Raw genomic sequence first — 22,691 nt, forward strand, 5'->3', positions numbered from 1 at the left:
TCTCTTCTCTGGGCTGAACAACCCCAACTCCCTCAGCCTGTCTTCATAGCAGAGGTACTCCAGCCTGCTGATCATCTTAGTGGCCCTCGTCTGGACCTGTTATAAAAGGTCCACATCTTTCTTATGTTGAGGGCTCCAGAGCTGGATACAGTACTCCAGGTGGGGTCTCACGAGGGTGGAGTAGAGCGGAAGAATCACCTCCCTCGACCTTTTGGCCACGCCTCTTCTGATGCAGCCCAGGATACAGCTGGCTCTCTGGGCTGCAAGTGCACATTGCTGGCTCATGTCCAGCTTTTCGTCCACCAGTACCCCCAAGTCCTTCTCTGCATGGCTGCTCTCAATGAGTTCTTCTCCCAGTCTGTACTCATGTCTGGGATTGCCTCGACCCAGGTGCAGGACCTTATACTTGGACTTGTTGAACCTCATTTGGTTCATATGGTCCCACTTCTCCAGCTTGTCCAGGTCCCCCTGGATGGCATCCCGTCCTTCAGGTGTGTCAACTGCACAACTCAGCTTCATATCATCCGCAAACTTGCTGAGGGTGCAGTCTATCCCACTGTCTATGTTGTTGATAAAAGATACTGAAAAGCACCGGTCGCAAGACAGAGCCCTGGGGGACACCACTCGTCACCAGTCTCCACCTGGACATAGAGCCATTGACCGCAACTCTCTGGATGCGTCCATCCAGCCAATTTCTTATCCATCGAATAGTCCACCCTTCAAATCCATATCTCTCTAATTTAGAAATAAGGATGTTGTGCGGGACTGTGTCAAAGGCTTTACAGAAATCTAGGTAGGTGACATCAGTCGGTCTTCCCTTGTTGACTGTTGCAGTGACTCCATCATAGAAAGCCACCAGACTGATCAGGCATGATTTGCCCTTGGTGAATCCACACTGCCTTACTCAGATCACCTCCTTGTCTTGCATATGCCTTAACATTGCTTCCATGAGGATCCGTTCCATGGTCTTCCCAGGCCCAGAAGTGAGGCTCACCAGTCTGTAGTTCCGTGGGTCCTCCTTCCTACCCTTTTTAAGAATAGGGGTGATGTTACCCTTTTGCCAGTCACCAGGGACCTCACCTGACCGCCATGACTTTTCAAATATGATAGAGAGTGGTCTTGCAACTACATCAGCCAGTTTCCTTAGGACCCTGGGATGTATGTCATCAGGTCCCATAGACTTCTGTTTGTTTAGTTTTATCGGGTAGTCTTGAACTTGCTCTTAGCTTACGGTGGGAGGGCCTTCACTCCCCCAGCCCTCTGCTAGAGGTTCCAGTACCTGGTAGGTGCAGGGAGCCTGGCTGCCAGTGAGGACTGAGATGAAGAACTCATTGAGCACCTCAGCCTTCTCCATATCCGTTGCTACCAGTTCCCCATTCATGTCTAACAGAGAGGGGACACTCTCCTTGGCCTTTCTTTTCTGACTCATGTACTTATAGAACTCCTTCTTATTATTCTTCACATCCCTTGCCAATTTCTCTTCCATGAGAGATAAAGAGCGAGCTGATTTTGATTAGTGCTAGCAGACTTATTTGTTTTATGTAGGTCATTGATAAGCAAATTGTTTGCTGGTGACATTTCTGCCATTGATGCTGTAGATGTCAGAACATTGTGAGTTTTGTGTGGACAAAGAAGTGGGTGTTTCCTGGGAAGCTCAGGCTGAGATCCACCTACAATGGACAGAAGGGAGAAGGAAGCTCTTCTGACACCAGCAGCAGGGCATAATGAGTCTTGATGACTGTGTTTTGCTTTTTTGGCATACACTGGCATTTCAAGAAGCACCAACCTGGGGTACTTCTGGCAGAGATAAAAGACTTTTTCTAAGAAGGAAGTGTTACTTAAAGGAAGCTTTAAGTGGTGGCAGCTTTACTCCTTGCAGCTTTAAAGGCATGTACCCCTCTTTTCTTTTTTTTCTCCTTTTTTTTTCTTTTTTTTTTCCTGTTTACTCTTTATGGCAGGAACTTTAGGGCTTTAAAGAAGTACTGTAGGAGTTCTTGTATTGCAGAACACTGCAGCGTTCTTCACTGTTATCAGGAGTATTTTAATATAGGTTCTTCAGTTTAGTTCACTTTATTCAAAGTGGGTAGAAATTATTAATTAGTGGTATAAGCTACTTTTGAGAAATCTGCTGAACAGCGAATTCTTAGCTAGTAATGGTATATATCCTTTGAAGCTGCATAGACCTGCAATAGACAATCTTCTTCAGATTTAAAATGGCTTTTCAGGCATTACTAGAATTTCAAGCTCAATCTTAACTGTGTAGTTCACAGGAGGGAAAACCACTCTACTTTCTTTAACATTAAACATGGATGGAGTTGAAATGAATTATGTTTATTCCACTTGTTAGAAGAAAACTTGGCGCCTGTTCCAGCTTGAGATCACATGCTTTCCGGGAATATATAGGTCTTATAACAAATCTTGGAATGCAAATAACAGGCACATGGCTCTCCTCTGGGTGGGAGTGCAATTTATTTCAGAAAAATTTGGACCCTTAGAATGTCTAGCTGTGCTGATGCTTATAATTTTTGATGTGGTAAGAGTACTTGGTTCACGTGACTTTACCTTGCAACGATTTTTAATTATGTCTTTGGGCTTTAAACCAGCAGTGAATAATCAGGACAAGCACCTATTTGCAGTTTGAAGGTATTTGTTTCCTTGCAAACTAAAAAGCACAGACACACATTTTCTTTTTAGCAGACTAAAAATGCAAACACACATATTCATTTTATAAAAAATACCCTTCAGAAAGCAGTCAGCTGAAATAACCTCAGTAAATTGACGTGTTGCTCCTCTTATCTCACGTGTAAATGTTAATGAGATTGTATCTAGACAATGGGTCACATCTGGCCATAGTCAGAATTTCATCACTTGTGTTACTTTAATTTTTACATTTACCCTTGCAATTATTGTGTTGAAATTAAGTCCTTTTACATTTTAATAAAGGTAAGATAAACTGAGAGTGTCAAATAATTGTTATGTACTCATCAGGCAAATCTAGTGTCATCTCTCACAGACTAAATTAATTTACCTTTTTTTTCCCATCAGTAGATCCAAAACAAAATTACATCATACTAAATGTTACAGCAACAAAAAACTGATTCAATTACCCATCTAAACTATCTTACTATCTTCCAAAAGCTGTTCTGCAGAAGGAAGTGCTACATTTGTTTAAAATGCTGTTACAAACTGTGCACCATGAAGCAAATTGAAAATGGAGGTTGGTTACACCATAGAATAATCATTTTATTTGGCATAGCTGGCAATGTCCACTTGGCAAAAGTGCTAAGATAGGGCAGCAGAGTCAGAGTGGAGGTGCTTCAGCAGAGCTGTTTGAAGAAAACTTGCCTTCTGCCTGCTTCGCTTAGCTTCCTTCTCATTCACAAGACTTATTTGATTAATTAAAAAAAATATAATCTTTACAAATTGTGTTGGGTCCTCTTTTCAGCCTATCTTTTAATGTTCTGCTCCTGAACCCCTTTAATTTGATGGAGTTTTCATTTGACCTCAGAATGCTTTGTACCAGATCCTAAAGGTCTTTCAAAAGGGTTGGCTGCCTTTGTGTCAGAAGGCCAAATAGACTCAACTCTATTAAAGTGGCATTTGTGTATTTATTTGCCTTTTAAAATACTCTGATTTAAAAAAAGGAGCACTTGTGCCCTTGAAGGGTCCGTGAGCAGCAGCATGAGGAATGCAGCAGGTGACCATTGCGAAATGCTGGGAAGCCGTGGCTGGGTGGACAGTGTGATGTGTTGCTGTGTGCTGGTCCTGCACTGGACCCTTGCCACTCACTGATCTCTTCCTTTCAAAAGAAATAACCATATTTGGTGTGTTTGCGGAGAGGAAAATCCTTTCTTTTTTTACCCATTCTGCTCAAACAGACTGACTCATTCTTCAAGATCAGGTTTGGACTGTACCTTGATAAAAGCGATAATGGGAGGAGAGGGAAAGAAGAGAAAATGGCTGGACAAGTGTCCTGCAGATCTTAATTTTTTTTTTTCCTTTAAACAATATCTCCGTAGGAGTTTACCAATTTGGCATACAGTCTGAGCTCACTTAAGCAGGTTTAACACAGTCAACTTTCATTTAGTTTACCACTAATTTATTGTGCCAGTGTATCTCAGAGTAGTATCAGACTTTTGGAAGGAATATAACAATACAGTTTCTCTGTCAACTTGAGTAAGCTAAGTACTGATCCATGAGCTAATGACTCACTTCAGGGCAGGAAGACTCCTATGGGGCCTGGGGAACAGCACTGGCAATGTTTTCATCCTTCAGATGCATGGAGCTAATGACTGTCAGGGGATGGAAACGTGTACAACACTGAGATTACAGGCCTTCTGTTTTCAGGAGAACAGAGTTCAGTGCAAGACTTTGGCCTTATTACTGAGCTGAGTATAGAGACAGCTAATAAAAGACATGGGCTTTCACTTCAGCTAATCTTATGCCTGGCTGTTTATTCAGCATCATAGACGACACTAGTGGGTGAACTGAAATCCCCTTGCAGAATTTTATAGGACTAAATGGTTTCCATATTGGAAAATTCTATCATTATTAACCGTTAGCATATATAATCAGCCATGGCTTCTTAAAGTATACTGTATAGTTAACCTCTTACCTTGATAAATCCAAATTAACAGACATTTCGTATTCTAAGGTACCAGACTTAGTCCTTTGCTCTATAGACATGGACTGTTCAATTTAGGATCTTGGTCATGTGTGACAAATTCAGTATCTCCCTTAAACAGATGTATATTGAAACTGTTCACAGCCTTAAACCATCGCCAACATTTTCAGTTTTGCCTGTGAATAACAATATTCAAGACTGGTATATTTCACCAGGTTTCAGATTTCATGACAAAACTTTTACACAACTTCACTGAAGATAAAATTATTTCAGTGTTGAGCTATCTCTGTGTCTCAAATAATCCCTCAGTATTGAAAGCTAAAGGTGATTCCTCTAACATTGGTTAGCAATGATGCTTGCTGATGTTTCTCTGTTGAAGGTACACCATCAAAGTCTCCCTCATGCAGTTGTCTTGCCCTCTCATTTATTCAAAATAGTTAGAAATGCTATTCACCAGGTGTTGGCCCACAGCCCAAGCCAAGCTTTGAAGGAGAACACTGCCTGGTCTCCATCAGACACAGGCGTTTTTCATGCACCTTTGCATGCTTCTGTAGGTTGCTCTTCCAGCAAAACCACATTGTCCATGAGGGACAATATCTATCTAAATGGTTAAATTATTTGTGTCCCTATGGATCTATGTTTCTTAGGTACATTTACATGAATGAAAATGAAATGCTGGGTACATGCATGACTGCATTATTTGAGGCAGGTACTGCTGTATGTTTATGAGTTAATCCTAGAAGAGCTGAGCATTTCTGAAGCCATCAGTGCTGCTTCTCTATAAAGATGTTTGTGCCCAACCACTGGTAGTAACAATACCACTGCCCGGGTCTGTGCCTGGCATTGACTCCAGCTCTTCAGGTAGTGTGCACTTTCTTTTTTAAGTTAGCGAATAGTAGGGATAAAACAGTTGGGGAATCTTTGTCCTGAAAGTTTTATAGGAGATCTTTGGACAGTAATGATAGTTCCAATTCCTTACAGTTAGTGCATGAAAGTTGCTATGTTGAACGTCTTTTTTTCCTTAAGAGCATCTTGGAAGGCACTTTTTAATATGCTCTTTCGTAGTTTCTAACACAGCAACAAAACTTCAAAGCACAATTTCTAATATCTACAAAACTCCACCTCTTCATTTTAATCGAGAAAAATCCCTTGCCTCACTGTTGTCCAAAGTGCTCTTTTATAATAGTCATTACCAGTCTCAAATCGAGACAGAGTACGATACTCAAAGGATGAAAGCAAGTTCATACAGCAACCCCTACTACAAGAACTGGCTGCCAATCAGTAGGAATGTCAGAGAATAACGGATTTATTCAGTGCTTTCAATGACCCAGATGATATCCAGTAAAAAGAAAGGTTAAGCTAGCAACAATATTTTTTGTCCTTTAAATGATTTTTCCTGATTTTTCTCCTTCTCCCTCTCCTCAGAGCTCCAGAACAGCTCGCTCGGAGGAAGACCGAGACTCACTGTGGGATGCTTGGGGCTCATGGAGTGAATGTTCACGCACTTGTGGAGGAGGGGCCTCATATTCACTAAGACGCTGCCTGAGCAGCAAGTAAGTGGGTGAATGCTTTTTACTTTACTTTACTGATGGGAGAATTCAAACTAGTCATATGTGTCAGACCATAAGAAGTAATCAGTACAGGTCTTGAACTATGCTAAAATTTCCAACTCAGTGTCAAAAAATTATGGTGGTGTGTTTTTTAATTCAGGCAAGCAGCCAACATGTTTGATAAGGCAACACCCTTTTAAAATATAGTGAGAACCTATGGAGATACAAAAGTTTCCTGGACAGCTTGCAAGGCTGCCAGCTACTGAAAAATGAAACTTCCCTATACTTTCACCCTTTAAGCGGTAAGACTTTTCATGCACTTGTACCAGACTACAGCTAATTCACTAGATTTAGCGCACTAGAGTCTCAACCACACTGAGGCTATAAAAGCATCATATTGACCCAACATGGCATCCTGAGCTATATAAGAAAGAATGATAATTCTGCTAAGGATATCTTATGAATTAAATTTCAGGTAGGAAGTCTTCCATACCAGCAAAATCTCCCCAACAGGCAGAAGTAGAATGGCCCAGTAAAAAGGTGAAGTCTGGGTACCCAGTCAGGCATCTGAGATTTTATTCCTCCTCAGTTCCTAGCTTGCAATAGAACATGGACAAGTCATTTGACATCATTTCCACTCTATAGTATATGTAAGTTTTACCTGCAAAATATTTCTAGCAAATATTATTTCTATCTACTTTAGGAAAAAGTTTACCTGCAGTAAACATGATATATGTGATAAATATGAACAGATTTCTGATAAAGGATATGAAGGAAAACTCCAGGCCCAAATTTTGTGCCTTACTGCCATCTCTGATACCTTATATATTGTAGTATAAAAAATGTAATACAGTTTTCCATCCTGCATATGTTTCTTTTGTATTTTCTTTCATGTGCTTATAAAACTGATGTTAATAAAACAAACTGTGACAATACACTCGAAATTTTTTCCTACATCTGACATTTTAATACATGATCCTGTTTAGTGAGGAAAAGAAACAGCACAAGGCATTAAACCATAAGATCAGAACAGAATATTGTGTACTTTAGCTTTATCTGTGGACAGTTTGGTCTCCTAGTTCCAGCAATTATTGAGTTGACAGTGTGCAAAAGTCTGCTGAAAGGAGAAAAGATAGGCAAAAAGTCATCTACTGAAACCAATGGAAAGACAGTACTTTTCTATTCCATTCCCATGAAAAAAAAAAAAACAAAAAAACCAGAATAATTTGTTTTTTAAACGTGGGGCCAAATTCTCATCTCTTGTTAGTTCCATAGGAAATAGTGGTTCTGCAAACACCTCAAAATTGGGAGTTGCAGAGACAGGAACTTATTTTCCATCACAGTGTATCCTTTTCAGACTTAGGAAAATAAGTGATATTCTGTATGTTCCTTTAATGTAAACATGAATCCAGGCATACCTGAAGATCTGGGGAATCTGAGTAATACAAGGGCTTGCAAACTATGCCTCTGCTCCCTCACTGAGAACTGCCTCAGTAGTTTCTAGAGGGGAAGAGTCTTGGAGCTCCATGACAATAGTGGTAGTAGTCAGAGTGCTCTGTCATATGCAAGTATAAACCACTCCTTCTGGGCAGGCTCTCCCCATTTGCTTCTCTTTGCTTCTTGTACTGTTTGGGATGTCCCTGAAGCTGCCCCAGTGGAACAGGGAATAAACTCATAAATCACACAGTACTTGGTTTTCATACAATACCTTACTACTGTCCTATCAGTACATAAGTGATGCTTCCTGCCTTAAGAAACCAGCTGCAAACTTTGACCCGTTCAGACATGGAAGGCCCCTATTTCCTGGATAGGATGCAGGGGCTTAATTAGGTGCACAACTTTAGCTAGCCAGTAGCAATAAATCATAAAGAGTAAAATTTGACCTGGAATTAGCACGGTATCAAACGTGTGATAGCTTTTCCTTTTTCCTGGTCTGTGTGCAACTGCTAATGAAATAAAGGGTTTAAATGATTAATTTTTGTGCTAGGCAAGCATTTTAAGTCACTAAGAAAAAGGCAGAGAGGGAGCAGGGGAAAGAAACTCATCCAGACTCTGAAGGTTTGGAAATAAGCCTGTGCGCATGAGTATTTTAAAGCTGGCAAGGCTAGAACAAAATGTCCACCTCTCTGGGACAATTTCGTGATTGGTACAGTTTATCTCATGTATTTGCTGTGTATAATTTCATGGCAGCATCAAGGAAGATACTAGATACTTCTGGCAAATGAAAACTGGCAACACATTTAGATGATTTGGAACAAATTAATCCTAAATATTTCTCATCCTGGGAGGAATGTTCATAATGCCTTACGCCTTTTAGTTCTGTATGAGGTGACTTTCAGAGCATTACATGAAAAGAGAGATCCCAGTGCATCTGCTTTGAAGAAATGCAAAGACTAATTGCCCATTCCTAAACACCATTAGTATATGCAGCTAAATAAAGGAAACCTGTTTTCTTTCCAGCTTTTGTTTGCCAAAGTTATGTTAGTGCTTGTGTTGTTTGTTTTGGGAACATGTTTTGTGTTAGGCCTTCGCAGCTGTGACGAAAGAATGGAAAGTGTTAGTGAGAAATTCTATTTTCTAGTGTTTTAGATGGCAAACATTTCAGGGTAGGGGCTGTTTAACAGTACATTTCATTAGAACAACTGGTCCTGATTAAGCTAAGGACATTTAGTATGATAGCAATATAAATAAATATGCCAGTCACACAAGCAGACAGGAGTTGTCAGCCCATGTCAACCACGTGTCCTGGTATCCCGTGCTGACAGCAAGCATCACTGGATCACTCTGGTGGCAGCATAAGCCCCAGGAAAATAACATTTTGATAATTAGTAGTTAAAGACCAGGCCAAACCTCAAAGTGTGATAATTTTCATACTCTTTGTTGGCATTAACTCTTTATAACTTCAGATATTCTTGTTATTTACACAAAACACAGGCCCCCTTTAAATGTTACAGTTGTTTGCCTCAACTCACTTGAAAGTGAACCTCCCAGCCTACTTATATATTGGGTGAAGAAGTAATTATTTTTATTATTCCAGAGTGTTCTGCACGTCAGTTTCAGTATCTCTTTTTTTTTTTTTTTAATACAAAAAAAGGAAAGAGAAACTCCTGATTGTCTCCTCTCCGTCATGAACTGTCATGCATCATTGCTGGTCAAAACCTGTAGAGAGAAGAACCACAAACCACCCCTGTTTTTCTTGAAGGCCAAACTGGCAACTGCTGTGCTTCTACAGAGAACTGAGTTTTATTAGCTGTTGGATACTTTGGCTACAGGGATGCTGGAAATACATAGGCAGAGCAGGTGGAGAGACATTGCAATACTCTTTGCCCTTTTCCTCGGAATCTGGCTATTATTTGTTGCGGTCTGTCTATTGCATAGTACAGCTGGAGTTTGTTATCCAGCATAGTGATTGATAGTACTCACATACCTTCAATCCAGGTATTAATAAATGTGAATGTTGATTCAAGCAAACTCAGAGTAATAAAAGGCTGAATGTTCTTTAGATATCTGAAATTCATGTGCATTTATTTAATTTCCTTATATCAGAATACATTTTCAAATTGTAAAAGAAATTATAAATTCTCTTATGCTAAACTCACCCATCCTGGTCCTAAAAATGTTCTCTGTGTTCTGGAATTGTACTTTGCATATTGACAAGTACTGCAGTAATACCAATAGTGTTTTACTGTTTCTGGGCTTGGCAGGAAGATAATTGTGATTTTTTTTTCCTGTCATCTTCCAAATTCATCATCACTTTCTACTAAGTAAGGTTGTAGGTAGCAAAGAGCGGCATGTTCTAGAGTTTTGGGAATGATTTTAGCAGATAATAGATAAGTAGTCTTTTTTTCAGTCTGCTTAGAAACCCTGCCTGTTACTGTTGCTGCTGTTTCCAGCTAAAGCATGAAGCAGGGAACAGTTTGTGGAGTGTATAGCAGAGTGCTAAGCTGGTTATGGAGTCCCATGGACACTGAATCTGGGTTTAAAGGCTCAAAATTTGAGATCATCACTCTTACCTCTGGGAAATCATGTGTAAACTGCTGAATAGAGCAGAGGTTTTCCACCATTAGATGAGGGATATATGTTTAGCAGCAGAAGAAAGTCAACATTAACATCTTCCTGACGAGTTTCCCTCAGTAATAAAAGTGATACAGATTTAAAAAAAGGGAAAAAAAAAGAAAACAAACAAAAAAAAGGGAACAGACATGAGAGAGTCTCAATCACAGCTGTGTTTAGATGCTTCATACTGTCTCTGTTACTTGCTGGAATATATTTTTTCCCCCTTTTCAAATACCTCCCCTCCTTCCTTCAGCTGATGACTGCCTTTTGGTAATGCAAGCAAACCACCAGTATGAAGTGCCCTTTCCACTGGCTCTGTTTGCTAAATTAGCTGGAGTAAGTGATTCACTAGTTTGGTTGTTCAGCCCACGGCCATTGTATTCTGCAGGATGAAAATAGTAAATCTGCATAAATGACTCTCAGTTTTATTGCAGTTTGACTTGGTCCATCAGTAAAATAGCCACCAAGACATACCTGTGGAGGTTATGTTTCATAAACTAGCTAATATAGCTAAAAATAAGACAATTTTATACTGCGTGACATTTTTCATAAGACAGAAGAAGCCTCAAATAAATTGGATTTATTTCATTAAGGAGTAATATTTTTTTATTTGATCACACAGATTATCAGTTCACAAATCAAGCATCAAATGGTTTGGTGCCTGTCAGACAATGATGGAATAGATGTATGTAATTCATGTTTGTTTAAAGTTAAATAATAGAATAAGAACCCATTACAACAATGCTGACTAGCACTGAAAAAGGGATACATCAAATACTACATATTTTAAAAATACTGTTTAAAGTTTCAGTTGTGTATACCTTTGATACCAAAACATTGTCTACTCTTGTGTTGCTGCTTCACAACTGAATTTAGAATTTAGTCCAAGCATGTGGCTGTGTCCCCTAGTTTCAGGATACAGTCACAGACTTATCTGTCTCAGGGGCTTAGACTGCAAGAAAATCTGAAGTTTTTCACATCTAACATTGATAAAAGGTCCTTTAAACTTTCTGAGTGAAAATTATAATGGAGTAGTTATTCTAGTTTTTGGGTTGCTTCATTATCAGGTAGAAGCTAACATAACTTACTGCAACTATTGTGCAATGATATAAATGCAGTCTGCTCTAATTCTGGCACTACTAAATAAGGCAAATTATGCTACTTTATGAAATGTTCCTATGCAGGTCAGAATGATCATTTTAAATACTGTGGGTTTTTATGACTTCTAGAATAAGCCCTTTGCTATCTTAAGGTCTGTAGAATAAAGAGCAGAACATTTTTGCTCAAATGCTATCATAATTGCTGAATACATCCACAAAAGTAAACAGCATTCTGAGGAAGCATACCATGTCACTCAATGGGAGTACACTCAGTGTCATAAAATTCTTAGGTAATCTGTGCTACCAAATGATTTTGGAGGATGGTTCTCATTACCCTGATCAAAACTATATCTGTATGCTACCTTAGTGTATTACTTCCTGCAAATGACCTTCAGGATACCTCAATAGCTGTCTTGTTTTCTGGTTCAGCTGATAACTGTAGCTGGTTTACTCTATAAAGGACATCCCCCATGCTATATTGGGTGATTTTAAACATTTGGAAGAAATTTTGAGTATATTTAGTTTGTAGAGGCTTCTGGTTAAAGCTGTGCCATCTAGCAGCGTTTTAAAAAGGAAATTTTTATTCTGTTTACCCTGGGATTAGTCAAATCTGTAATTATGAGAACATTTCCTGCTTTCATTTGATGGAGAAGCATTTCCATTTTTTGAGAAAGATTACTATTCTAACTCTTCTTAATGGCACAAGCAGCAAGCGACAATCTTAAATTTGAGTCTGCAAATTTCACACAATCTAGATCAGCACTGTAATCTGTGGAGTGACTGCTGGTGGTCTTTGGAGAACCAGTTAGTCACATAGTGCTGGCTGTCCTAATTTCTGACTTCTGTGCCTCAGTGAAGTAGCTAAAAATATATAAAATGCTTCCCTAGTGTTGTTTTCCCATGTAATCCATTGCTAGAGTTGCCACAGGGACATCATATGTCGGTGTTTTGGGTGAGAAACTGATCTGTGTTAGAATGAATGGTAGTCAGCATTAAACCTACAGATGAGTGATGGATATGGTCTCCATAAATCTGTTTCTCTGTTGAGAAGTAGCCTACCTAACAAAAATGTCTGTGAAGCCTTCACTTGGTTGATACTGTTCATACGCCCAGGTTCACTGGAAGAGCTCTTGTATATTCTTAATTCTTTCAATAATCTGTTCTGGGATTTAAATGAAAAAGAATTAAGTCAGCCAGGCCTTTGCATGATGAGGAGGTTTTGTATGCCTTACTACCTATAAGAAAGAAGTTAAGATGTGATTTTCTAAAGCCCCAAGCAACAGATTGTACATGAGAAAGCATGAGCATTTCAGTGGAGTTGGGCTAACACTGTGATTCAGACCCAGGTTCAAACTTCCTCAAAACATGGGGAACTTGGGTTCCTGTTCAGCACATTTGTTTTGTAAAGACCAGCTGCAAAACTTGGATCCAGATCTGAGCTCAGGCATGTTCAGATTTGGGGTGTTAGTACTTTTGGGCCTGCAATATTTTCTAGATTCTATCTTTGTGATACAGCAGGCCAGGTGAGATTTAGTATTGTATTTTCTTTCCACTTGGACTGTGAAGAGACCTCTTCCCATTGTTTTACTGCAAGGCACTTCTTTAATTCTTGCTTTTTTTCTGCCTTTCTTGGCTAGTGAGCAACTGGAAAACATTTACAACCGTAAATGCTTTCTGTATATCTGTGATGTATGTTGTATGTGCACATCTAAAGCTAAAGACACTTTTTAAAGATTCTTAAGAAAATAAAAAATACTGCAGTGACAAGCAAACATGAGAGACTAAATGCAAGAAAATAAATAGTAGTCTGAAAGCACTCTGACAAATTTTTCTCCTACTTTTCCTTTATTTTTCTCAAATTTGATTTTTGTTATTCTAATTGGACTAGCCAGTCATATTTTACTGAGAATTTAGGGACTGTCATTTAATGCATGCTATTACTTAGAAAATAACATTCAGTGGCTCTGAATAATGCAAAGAAGAATTTGAAAGTAAAAATGGGAATATACTCTATTCTGTTCAGCAAACGTACAGCAAAAGTCCAAGGTCTGCCTTACTTTTGAGTAAATATAATGCCGACCTTAAACTCCAAGGGTAGCAGAAGCTGCCCAGAGCAAGAGCTTTGTGTGGGTTGGAGCACTGTTGGAGCTGCAGCTGATCATTGTTTGTATAACATTCCCAACAAAATTCTCAAATCTGAACTGTTCCCCTCATCAAACTTCCAGAATTTAAAATGAAATTGCGAAACAAGCCTAATTGTACCTTTAGATGGAAAGGCTTATCTCTGTGAGACCAACAGATATATTAGCTTTCTCTGTGCTCTATGCTGTTTTGGCTAGACTGCTAGTAATAGCCAACTTGGTATATCAGTAGCTGGGCTAGCTACCTTTAGGTTACTTTGGTGATTTCTTGCACTATAGCCTACAGTATAAACAAAACTTTGGAAGACATTGGCTGGCATTCTGTAGGGAGCATTCAACAAAACTTCAGCAAACATCAGGTAGCCAGGAAAAAAGTAGTTGTTTTGAACTAATATCGCCGTGAAAGGAAATTTGTCTTTGAGAAACACTATTTACTTGTCCTTCAAATTCCTAAACAGTCAGTCAGGTTTTGGTTCATGCTAAGTATTAAATAAAGACATTTTTTCCTTCTTTCTTTTTTCTAACACCATCTCTTTGAAATAATCTATTGTCATATTCCGTATGTGTATAGCCTTATTCTATCATTTTGATTCCAGTGAATTTACTTTAGATACACAGCAGAGTTTCTCAGAGTAAAGCCCAGCATGATGGCGTTTTTGTTAGTACCATACTCATCCCCTTCACATACATGAAGGTCAATGTTTATTTAATCATAGAATCATAGAATGGTTTGGGTTGGAAAGGACCTTTAAAGATCATTTAGTCCAACCCCCCTGCCATGGGCAGGGACATCTTTCAAGCCCAGCCCAACACTTCCAATGATGGGGCATCCACAACTGCTCTGGGCAACTTGTTCCAGTATCTCACCACCTGTACTGTAACAAAATTTTTCCTTATGTCCAATCTAAATCTATCCTCTTTCAGTTTAAAAGTATTTCCCCTTGTCCTGTCAGTACAGGCCTTGGTAAAAAGTCTTTCTCCATCTTTCATATAAGTGCCCTTTATATATAAAAGGCTGCTGTAACATCCCCTGGAGCCTTCTTTTCTCCTGGCTGAACATAGAATCATAGAATCACAAAATACCTCGAGCTGGAAAGGACCCATGTGGATCATAAAAAACCCATAAGTGCTCCTCGTAGGACTACGTAAAACTAAACTATATGACTAAGAGCATCATCCAGATGCTTCTTGAACTCTGACAGGCTTGGTGTCATGACCACTTCTCTGGGGAGCCTGTTGCAGTGACTGACCACCCTCTAGACATTAAAGAACCTTTTCTTAATGTCGAATCTGAACTTCCCCTGATGCAGCTTCATTCCGTTTCCTATCTCTGGTCACCAGACAGAGGAAATCAGCACCTCCTTCTCTGCTGCCCCCCTTGAGGAAGTTGTAGGCTGCAATGAGGTCACCCCTCAGCCTTCTCTTCTCCAAGCTGAACAAACCAAGTGACTTCAGCTAGTCCTCATTAGTCTTGCCCACAAGACCTTTCAGCGTCTTGATCACTCTCCTCTGCCCACACTCTAATAGTTTGATGTCTTCTTATATTGAAGCACCCAAAACTGCACACAGCACTCGAGGTGGGGCTGCACCAGTGCAGTGTAGAGTGGGACAATCACCTCCCTCGACCAGCTGGTGATGCTATGCTTGATGCACCCGAGGACACAGTCGGCCCTTTTGGCTGCCAGGGCACACTGTTGACTCATATTCAACTTGCCACCAACCCAAACCCCCAGATCTCTCTGCAGGGCTGCTCTCGTCCCCCAATTTGTACATATAACCAGGATTACCCTGTCCCTGGTGGAGAATCCTGCACTTGCTCTTGTCAAATTTCACATGGTTGATGATTGCCCAGCTCTCTAGTCTATCCAGATCTCTCTGGAAGGCCTCTCTACCCTCGAGGGAGTCCATAGCTCCTCCTAGTTCAGTATCATCAGCAAACCTACTTAATGTACATTTGATACATTTGATTCCTGCATCCAGATAATTTACAAAAATATTAAAGACCACTGGCCCTAAAATTGAGCCCTGGGGAACCCCACTGGTGACTGGCCGCCAGCCTGATGTGACCCCATTTGCTATAACTCTTTGAGCCCAACCTGTCAGCCAGTTGGTCACCCATCATATTATGGATTTGTCTAGCTGTGTGCTGGACATTTTGTCCAGAAGGATACTGTGAGATACAGCTTCTTGCATGTAGTGACTCAAGTTGGTATTTTGCCTCCTGGTTGTTTATTTTTTTACTCCTGCAGAAAGAATATTCATAAAATCTGTAACTAAATTTGCCAGGGAAATTTGGCTTGGCTATCCATGCCCTCTTTTCTTGTCTCAAAGTTAAGTATTCCTGTAATATTTCTGGTATTTCACTGTTTCAACAAGGTGTAGAAGTCTGTAGGAGACAGTCTCCTAAACATAAAGAATGAAAGATTTTTACAGTTGCAACACCAGGCTGCCTGGCAAAACATACCAGTGCATCTACACAACCCATTGTGGGAGGCAAGGTGCTTATTAACAAAATTATATGGAAAAATTTTTGCACATCTTTTTAATTTATTCTAAATTTAATGATTTGGACATGAAGTTGGGCAGACCCGACCAGGCAGTTTGAAAAAGTGAACTCATAAGTCAATGCAGTCCCAATGCATCTTCCTTTTTCATAACAGTTTGGTGTCCATGGCCTTCCCTCATGTTTCCTTTATGGGAAAAGGGATATACTGAAAGAATAAAGGAGACTCTCTTTTCCCCAGAGAAGGACAGACACAGAAATTGTATTGAGGATGAGAGGGGTCATAACACTGTGCAACATTTGGGAAAGAGGTAAGAGCAACAGGGTGAGGAAAGAGAGATGCAAGATGGTGTTACTGTGTGTGTAGCATAGCCTCACGCCTGCTGGCATCAGGGGAAGGGGAGGGCTGATGCAGCCTGCCAAAGATCTTGCGGAAGGAGAAAGGCCCACAGCATACTTGTCTCACAGGTACAGTGCAGAAACCAGAATCTGTCCCAGAAGAGTGGTTATCAAGGGGTGTGAAAATAAAGAGAGTGAAGATTGTCCAACATTACATCAACTTTCAAACCCCTGTAGTGAACAGTTGCATCAAAATTCACATCCACAAAAATAATCCACCTCTGGCTCATAGCTGCTTAACTTATGTGGAGAGACATTTCTTAAGAAAAGCATTTCAAACTTTGATGACTGCTGAGAGTGGCAGGAGTAGATGAGGTCGTCCTCTGCAAATCTCTTTCATCGTCTTTGGTAATTACAGATAAAGGCAACTTTGGCATGGGGTTGCTGTTCTTTCTGGCATGGATTATTGCAAGGCTTCTAACTCTAGCTGAGCACAAATACACATCTACTTTAGACCTTTGAGTTGGAGGGGGGGGGGACTTGAACTAAGTCCCTCTACAAACTGGAGCCTGGAGAAATAAACACCAGGGTTTCAGGTTGTTTACATAAGAGAAGTGAATATTTTAATATATTAAATGTTGTTAACCTCTTTCAGAAACTTTACTGGAAACAAGCAAATAGGTTTGAAGAATGAAACATGATTCCCAATAGCTTGCTTTTCTTTCATATTCACATGATAATAATTGCCTGTCAAGCCAAACCTTTAGCTACCTTTTTCCTCTGCAAAACCCCCTGCAGTGCACAGATAACAGAGAAGACTGTAGAAGTACCTCTTACTGCTCCCACTGTTTGTGTGCTCTCCAAGACGAACTTGCCTTTTTGGGTGACTTCTGACTTTTCCAAGTGGATGTGTGTACTCCCTGTTGATGTGAGTTCTCATTTGTACCCTGCAGAGGTCAGAGGATGTGTGGTGACTGTATCTCATAACATGGACTCACTAATCTGCTGTGGTCCTTCCTTGCATGTTAAATGCTCTGTGCTGTGGCATTCTGCAAAGCATCCATGCTGAGGTATGGGACCCATACCATTAATCTGAACCCTGCCTAGAGGAGAAAACCTAGTCTGGCCTGGTATCAAGCAAGATGCTGAGTATTTCACTCTAGAAGGGTTAAGTTCACTAGATGGTTTCAGCTTCCCTGTTTTAAGCATAGACAGAGTCAGAAACAGAATTTACTTTTAAAAATCAAAATTTATGCTCCCAAAAACCTGCTATTTAATTTGTTTTCAGAGATTTTTTAACCATCTATTTTTTTTCTATAAATCCTATGGTTTTGAATCCCAAAGTAGATACTTGAGTTTAAAAGAATCTAAAATACTGCCCTAAAGCAGCGTAGATCTGAAACACAAACTACTCTGCAAATCTATTGTGAAAATACATCAGCTCAGGCTGAAAGCAATTTGCCTGCTTTTGGTTGATGGGTGATAACTAATGAGCTTAAACAACAAAATCCCAAAGTTTGGTCTTGGAGAGGGGACAAGGGGAGTTTTGCAGGAGTGGTTCCTAGGGTTCATGAATCATCACAGCACTAGCTGCATGCAGAATTGCACATTTTTGGTGAACAACCTTGTCCATTACCCACAGAAGGGAAATTGGGAGAAAAATTTGAATAGTTCTGTGGCACATGTCTAATGAAAGTACCCATTCTTTCCCCTAAGGCAAAGAATAAGTGAAAAATGTGGGGTTTCATTTCAAAACAGAAAACATGAAGAAACTGTGAAAAGAAGAAACTGTGAGGCAGCTGATAGAAAGGAAGTTTAAATTTTCCTGGCAGTTCAATGTTTCTGAGGTTAATAAATTATGGTAATTGAAATTGTTGTAACAGCAGGTCTGTGTGAAGCAAAGACATGTCTGATGGGTTGTATGGCATTTCTGAGACAGATGGGGCATGCATCAAGCTTGCTGAACAAGCTATTCAGTGTGGTGTATCAGTCCTGCACTAGGACTGCCTGCATGCTGCATAATATATTTTTTTCTTTGCTACCTATTGATGTAAATCAAGAGTATCTCCATTGGATATAGTGGAGTGTAAAGAGGTTTGGCCTGCACTAGAGTTATCTCTGCCAGCTTGTCTATATTGCTCAGGAATAACTGGGATAATGGGGGCGCTGCTTGGGTTTTTTTCTTTTTTAGTTCATAATCTATTGTGAATATAATTTTTATTATTGTACGGATAAAATTGTTTTTTCTAGTGCTAGATATTCTGTGCACACTTTTCATTTCTGTGCATGCTTGCAATGATCAAAATGTACTTGAATTAATTACATAACATTACAAAAGCATTGAATTAGTGGTATTGCTATTATGCTTTTAATAGCATTCTTTATATGCCAAATGCTACACAACAGAATATGTTACCTTTCTGCTTACATTTCTTCTGAAAAAATGATAGAGTTTATTTACTTGTTTATCTTCTCTTGGGATCATTTACACTACTGTGATATGTTTGCAAAACTGTGTTTTTTTCCCTGATTTTGTACTCACATAGGTGTAAATGACTGCTGGAAGAATTTCACAATTAAGTCTCGTGGAGAAAGGTGGGAGGAAGGATGACTCCAATAATTTAAAGGAAATCTGCTCAGTTGATTTTACAGTTAACTCAGTATGGAAAAAATTCTTCTGTTTTTAAAAAAACGAAGGAAAAAAGAACGACACAAATGCATGCAGATGCTGTCCTTTCTCTTGGATACTTCAAAATGGTTTGGATTTAAAATTTTAGTCTTGGCAGGCATTTAGTCCTCAAGGAATGTGTGCTTCTTAAATTCTGGCCAAAAAAAAAAAAAAGAAAGGAAAAAAAAAAAAGTTGTGAAATTAAGTAATTAAAAATGTAAGGAATTCTATTCTGTTGAAGGATAATCTTTAAAAGCCAAACCCTGCATTCTGATTTGTACTGAGGACCTCCACAGAGTATGCTGTCTGAACTCATAAAACACATGAATCTTCACCTAAGGTCAAATACTCGGAATACACGCTGCTGAGTGCTAAAAAGATATCTGGGTGTTGATCTTTCTTCTGGGAACCCTGCCAGCATCAGGGCTGATATGGGTCTGCTGTGGGGGAAAAGGAGGAGAGCCATGGAGAGCACACGTCAGGGCACGTGCTCTCCTTGACCGCTGCTGGGCCCAGCTGCTTTTTGGATGCTGTCCTGCAGCAAGGATCTGGGAGTAGCGAGGGACTGGTGAATTGGAGGGGGACGTTCTATGCTCTCCTTCTCTCCTCATATGAAATTGGGGAAAAGCCCTGTCCTGCTAGCCTGTCATTTCATGCCGCTGCTGGCAGGTTTCCTTCCTCCAAGTGCACAGGTTGTTCCCCAGCAGAGAAAGCCTGGCAGCTCAGACTATGTCAGTGCTAAGGTGTGTGCCTGGGTAGACACAGAGCTGTGTCCTTATGAAATCATTGCAGATAGCTGGGAGACACGGAGTATTATTAATGTGATTCAGATGTTGGTTTCCAGCTGAGTTCTGTACTCTGACCACCAATCTCATTCATAAACTGATGCCACCTTCTAGAAACTCATTTTTAAAGCAAAGGTAGGAAACTGAGGAGTTGTAGAATTCATACCTCAATACCTGTATAGAGACATAGAGCACTTTACTTTGGGGAAGAGGGTGGGGGATTAGGCGATTGGAGATCTTTGTAGGAAAGATGCTGACACAGTAAACATTATCTGTTTGCTTTTTATATTCAGCTATTAATGTTTTTGGGTTTGTTTTTAATTTTTGGACACAGGACCTGTGAAGGGCGAAACATCCGGTACAGGACTTGCAGCAATGTGGTAAGTGAAGTATAGCTTTGATATGATACAAATCATCACATACGACAGTCACGTCCATATTACATAAAATAATTTGGTGATGTGATAGTGAGAATACTGTAGCTATCTAAACTGCCTTCATACCACAGGACCATGGGCAAACCTTTGTCAGTTTCTTGAAAAGCTGGAGAGATTATGGCATAGCATGTTGCTAAAACAGTTTGGAAGGGATTGCAGTCACAGCCTTTCCAAATAGAGTGTCAGTGAAACTTCAGAATTGCTCTTTACAACCCCCCTGGCAGAATCAAGACCACTTATGTTCCTAGTATTACTTTGGTAACCAGCTGGTTCACGTTGGGCAGTCTGACAGACTGGAGGATTAAGCTGTTAAGGATTGAAGACAAGTTACTAAGAGATATATGTTTCTGTTCACCTGTGCCCTCCCAGCACTGGAATTCTGCTGCATGTCTTAGAACAGCAGTTTTAGATAGCCTGCACCAGTGTTTTGGCCTTTCCAAAGGCTCTTGTTTGTTCTTTACATATGGTGAATATAGTTTTCAATACAATAAAATAAGAAACTTCAATTTCTGTGCTCACCAAAGTGAAAGTGTGTTTTCACTGGTGAAAATGGAAATAAAGACTTTCATATGGAAAGTTTTATTGGGTGCCAAGAACAGTAAAAGCTCTCAAATTACATGGAGAAATGTCAGTTTTACCAGTAAAGACAGAAAATGAAATCAAACGTGCACTGGGCCAAGCTTTCTCATGCCTGATAGGGACATATTCAGAGCCTTTCAATAGGTGCTTTGTCTAAAAAAGTTTAAAAGTTTAAGTTAAAAAAATTAATATGCTCCCTCATATTTAGCTTATATTTTCTTCAATAGACCACAGTTCATAATGAAAGAAACTGATTCTGTCTGAGTTGCAGTCTCTCATGCAGTAAGATTTCTCACACTTCTTCCTCTGAAATTTGTTCTGGTGTATCCTTTGGGTTCCTGAAATCTCTCATCAATCTAGACATCTGCTTCACTAACTGACAACAAATAGAGTAGTCAATAAATAGGTCTGCTGGTAGATTAACAGTCCAATTTCCATATCTGAGGCATGTAGACCACACCATGACCATGGACCATGGAGGGAATGGGAAGGTTGATTTGTGCCACTCAAGTTGCATGCTGTAGCTCTGTGGAATATGACACAAAAAGGAAAAAAGAATAAAAAAAAAAAAGAGAGCCTGTTAAAGGCTAATTGGACTACAAGTAGATCCATCAGTTTTGTTTTAGTTTGTGAATGCACGTACATTGTGACAGTCCCCTTCCCTTTCTGACCTGCCCTTGTGTATGCTAAAAGCAGGGAGACAAACTAGCCTCATGCTCTGCTGCCATTAGCTGTTCCTGGATCACCTTGATGAGAGGCTGGGGTTTTAGCCATGTTGCAACCTGTATTTTGCAATCATTGAGCTTAACCTTCCAAGATAAGGAATAATTTTTTTAATGTTATTTTTAGCTTAGGTTCTGTTTTGGAAATGTGCGCTTGAACAGTTTTCCTTCAAAATAAAACCTTGCATAGCTTTGTCAGGCAATTCCTTTACATACCTTGTAATTTGGCAGTGCTGGCTCCAGACTTTCCAACATAGCAGTGAGGCATGCAGCTGCAGAACTCACTTCATTATTTCATAACAAATAATCCAAACTGAAACTTTCAAAGTGCTTTACTATGCTGAAATCAGTGACGGTTTTGCGACTGAATTACGAAGACTCAAGACTGTGTTTATGATTTTAACCCCTTTTTTTGAAGAGGGTGAAGAATGGATTGTGCTACATTGCTCTTTTCCATAATAAAAGGATTAAATTTTTAGTTTTCATTTGTTTGGTTTTGGTAAATTTGCAACACTAACAATAAATCAAACTATTCCCAAGCTTGTGACTGCATGATACTTTGACCAGGCCCTCCAAATACGGCTTTATGTCATAAGGAAAGTACTTGGCTGTATTTGTTTTGCAGGCACTTGATTTCAGGAGAAAGTATTTTCTGTTTTTAATGTTGAGTGTTTGATTCAGATGTTATGCCCTTCCACTTATCACCTTTACTAATCTGAGATACTGTGCACCAGCATTCACATCAGTCATTGCAAGGGCACTGCCACCGTGATCAGCATCAGAACTTGTGCTAGGATCCTGCCACAGCCGCGGTGGTCCTCAGCCCTGTGTTTCTGGGGCTAGGTACCACTTTGAAATACCTTGTGCAGCACCAGTGGAAACCTAAAGCAGTTTCGGAACCCTGGGCATGTATCTCTGTGCTGAAATCCATTCTGTTACTGAATTGTGTAGCTGTACCACCGAAATACTGTTTGTCTCTTTCAGAATAGTAAAAAACTCCATATATTTTCTCAGTCTACTGTCTTTTTCTCCAAAATCCAAGGATACATACACACAAATTGGGTCTTAGAAACAATTCATTAACCCGTTGTGGGGTTGTCGTGGAATTCTGCACTGGAAAAGGCACACGATATAGTGTGCATTTTTGTTAACTGAGACTTTGCTTTTTAAGATTTCATCCACAAAGA

The 22,691-nt window shown here is 39.8% G+C and overlaps 1 protein-coding gene across 1 annotated transcript in view; it reads left to right on the plus strand.

Annotated features, from left to right (window-relative positions):
* The window catches only part of ADAMTSL1 (ADAMTS like 1), a gene marked incomplete at both ends in the record, with an annotated part of 200,599 nt that overhangs the window by 13,013 nt on the left and 164,895 nt on the right, over nucleotides 1-22,691 (plus strand). The window contains 2 exons of the mRNA XM_082335407.1: nucleotides 6,050-6,177; nucleotides 20,101-20,146. Coding sequence (XP_082191533.1) covers nucleotides 6,050-6,177; nucleotides 20,101-20,146 — 174 coding nt within the window. The remainder of the gene's footprint in view (nucleotides 1-6,049; nucleotides 6,178-20,100; nucleotides 20,147-22,691) is intronic.

The sequence above is a fragment of the Platalea leucorodia genome (assembly GCF_965183815.1).
Source record: "Platalea leucorodia genome assembly, chromosome: Z".
Taxonomy (NCBI): domain Eukaryota; kingdom Metazoa; phylum Chordata; class Aves; order Pelecaniformes; family Threskiornithidae; genus Platalea; species Platalea leucorodia.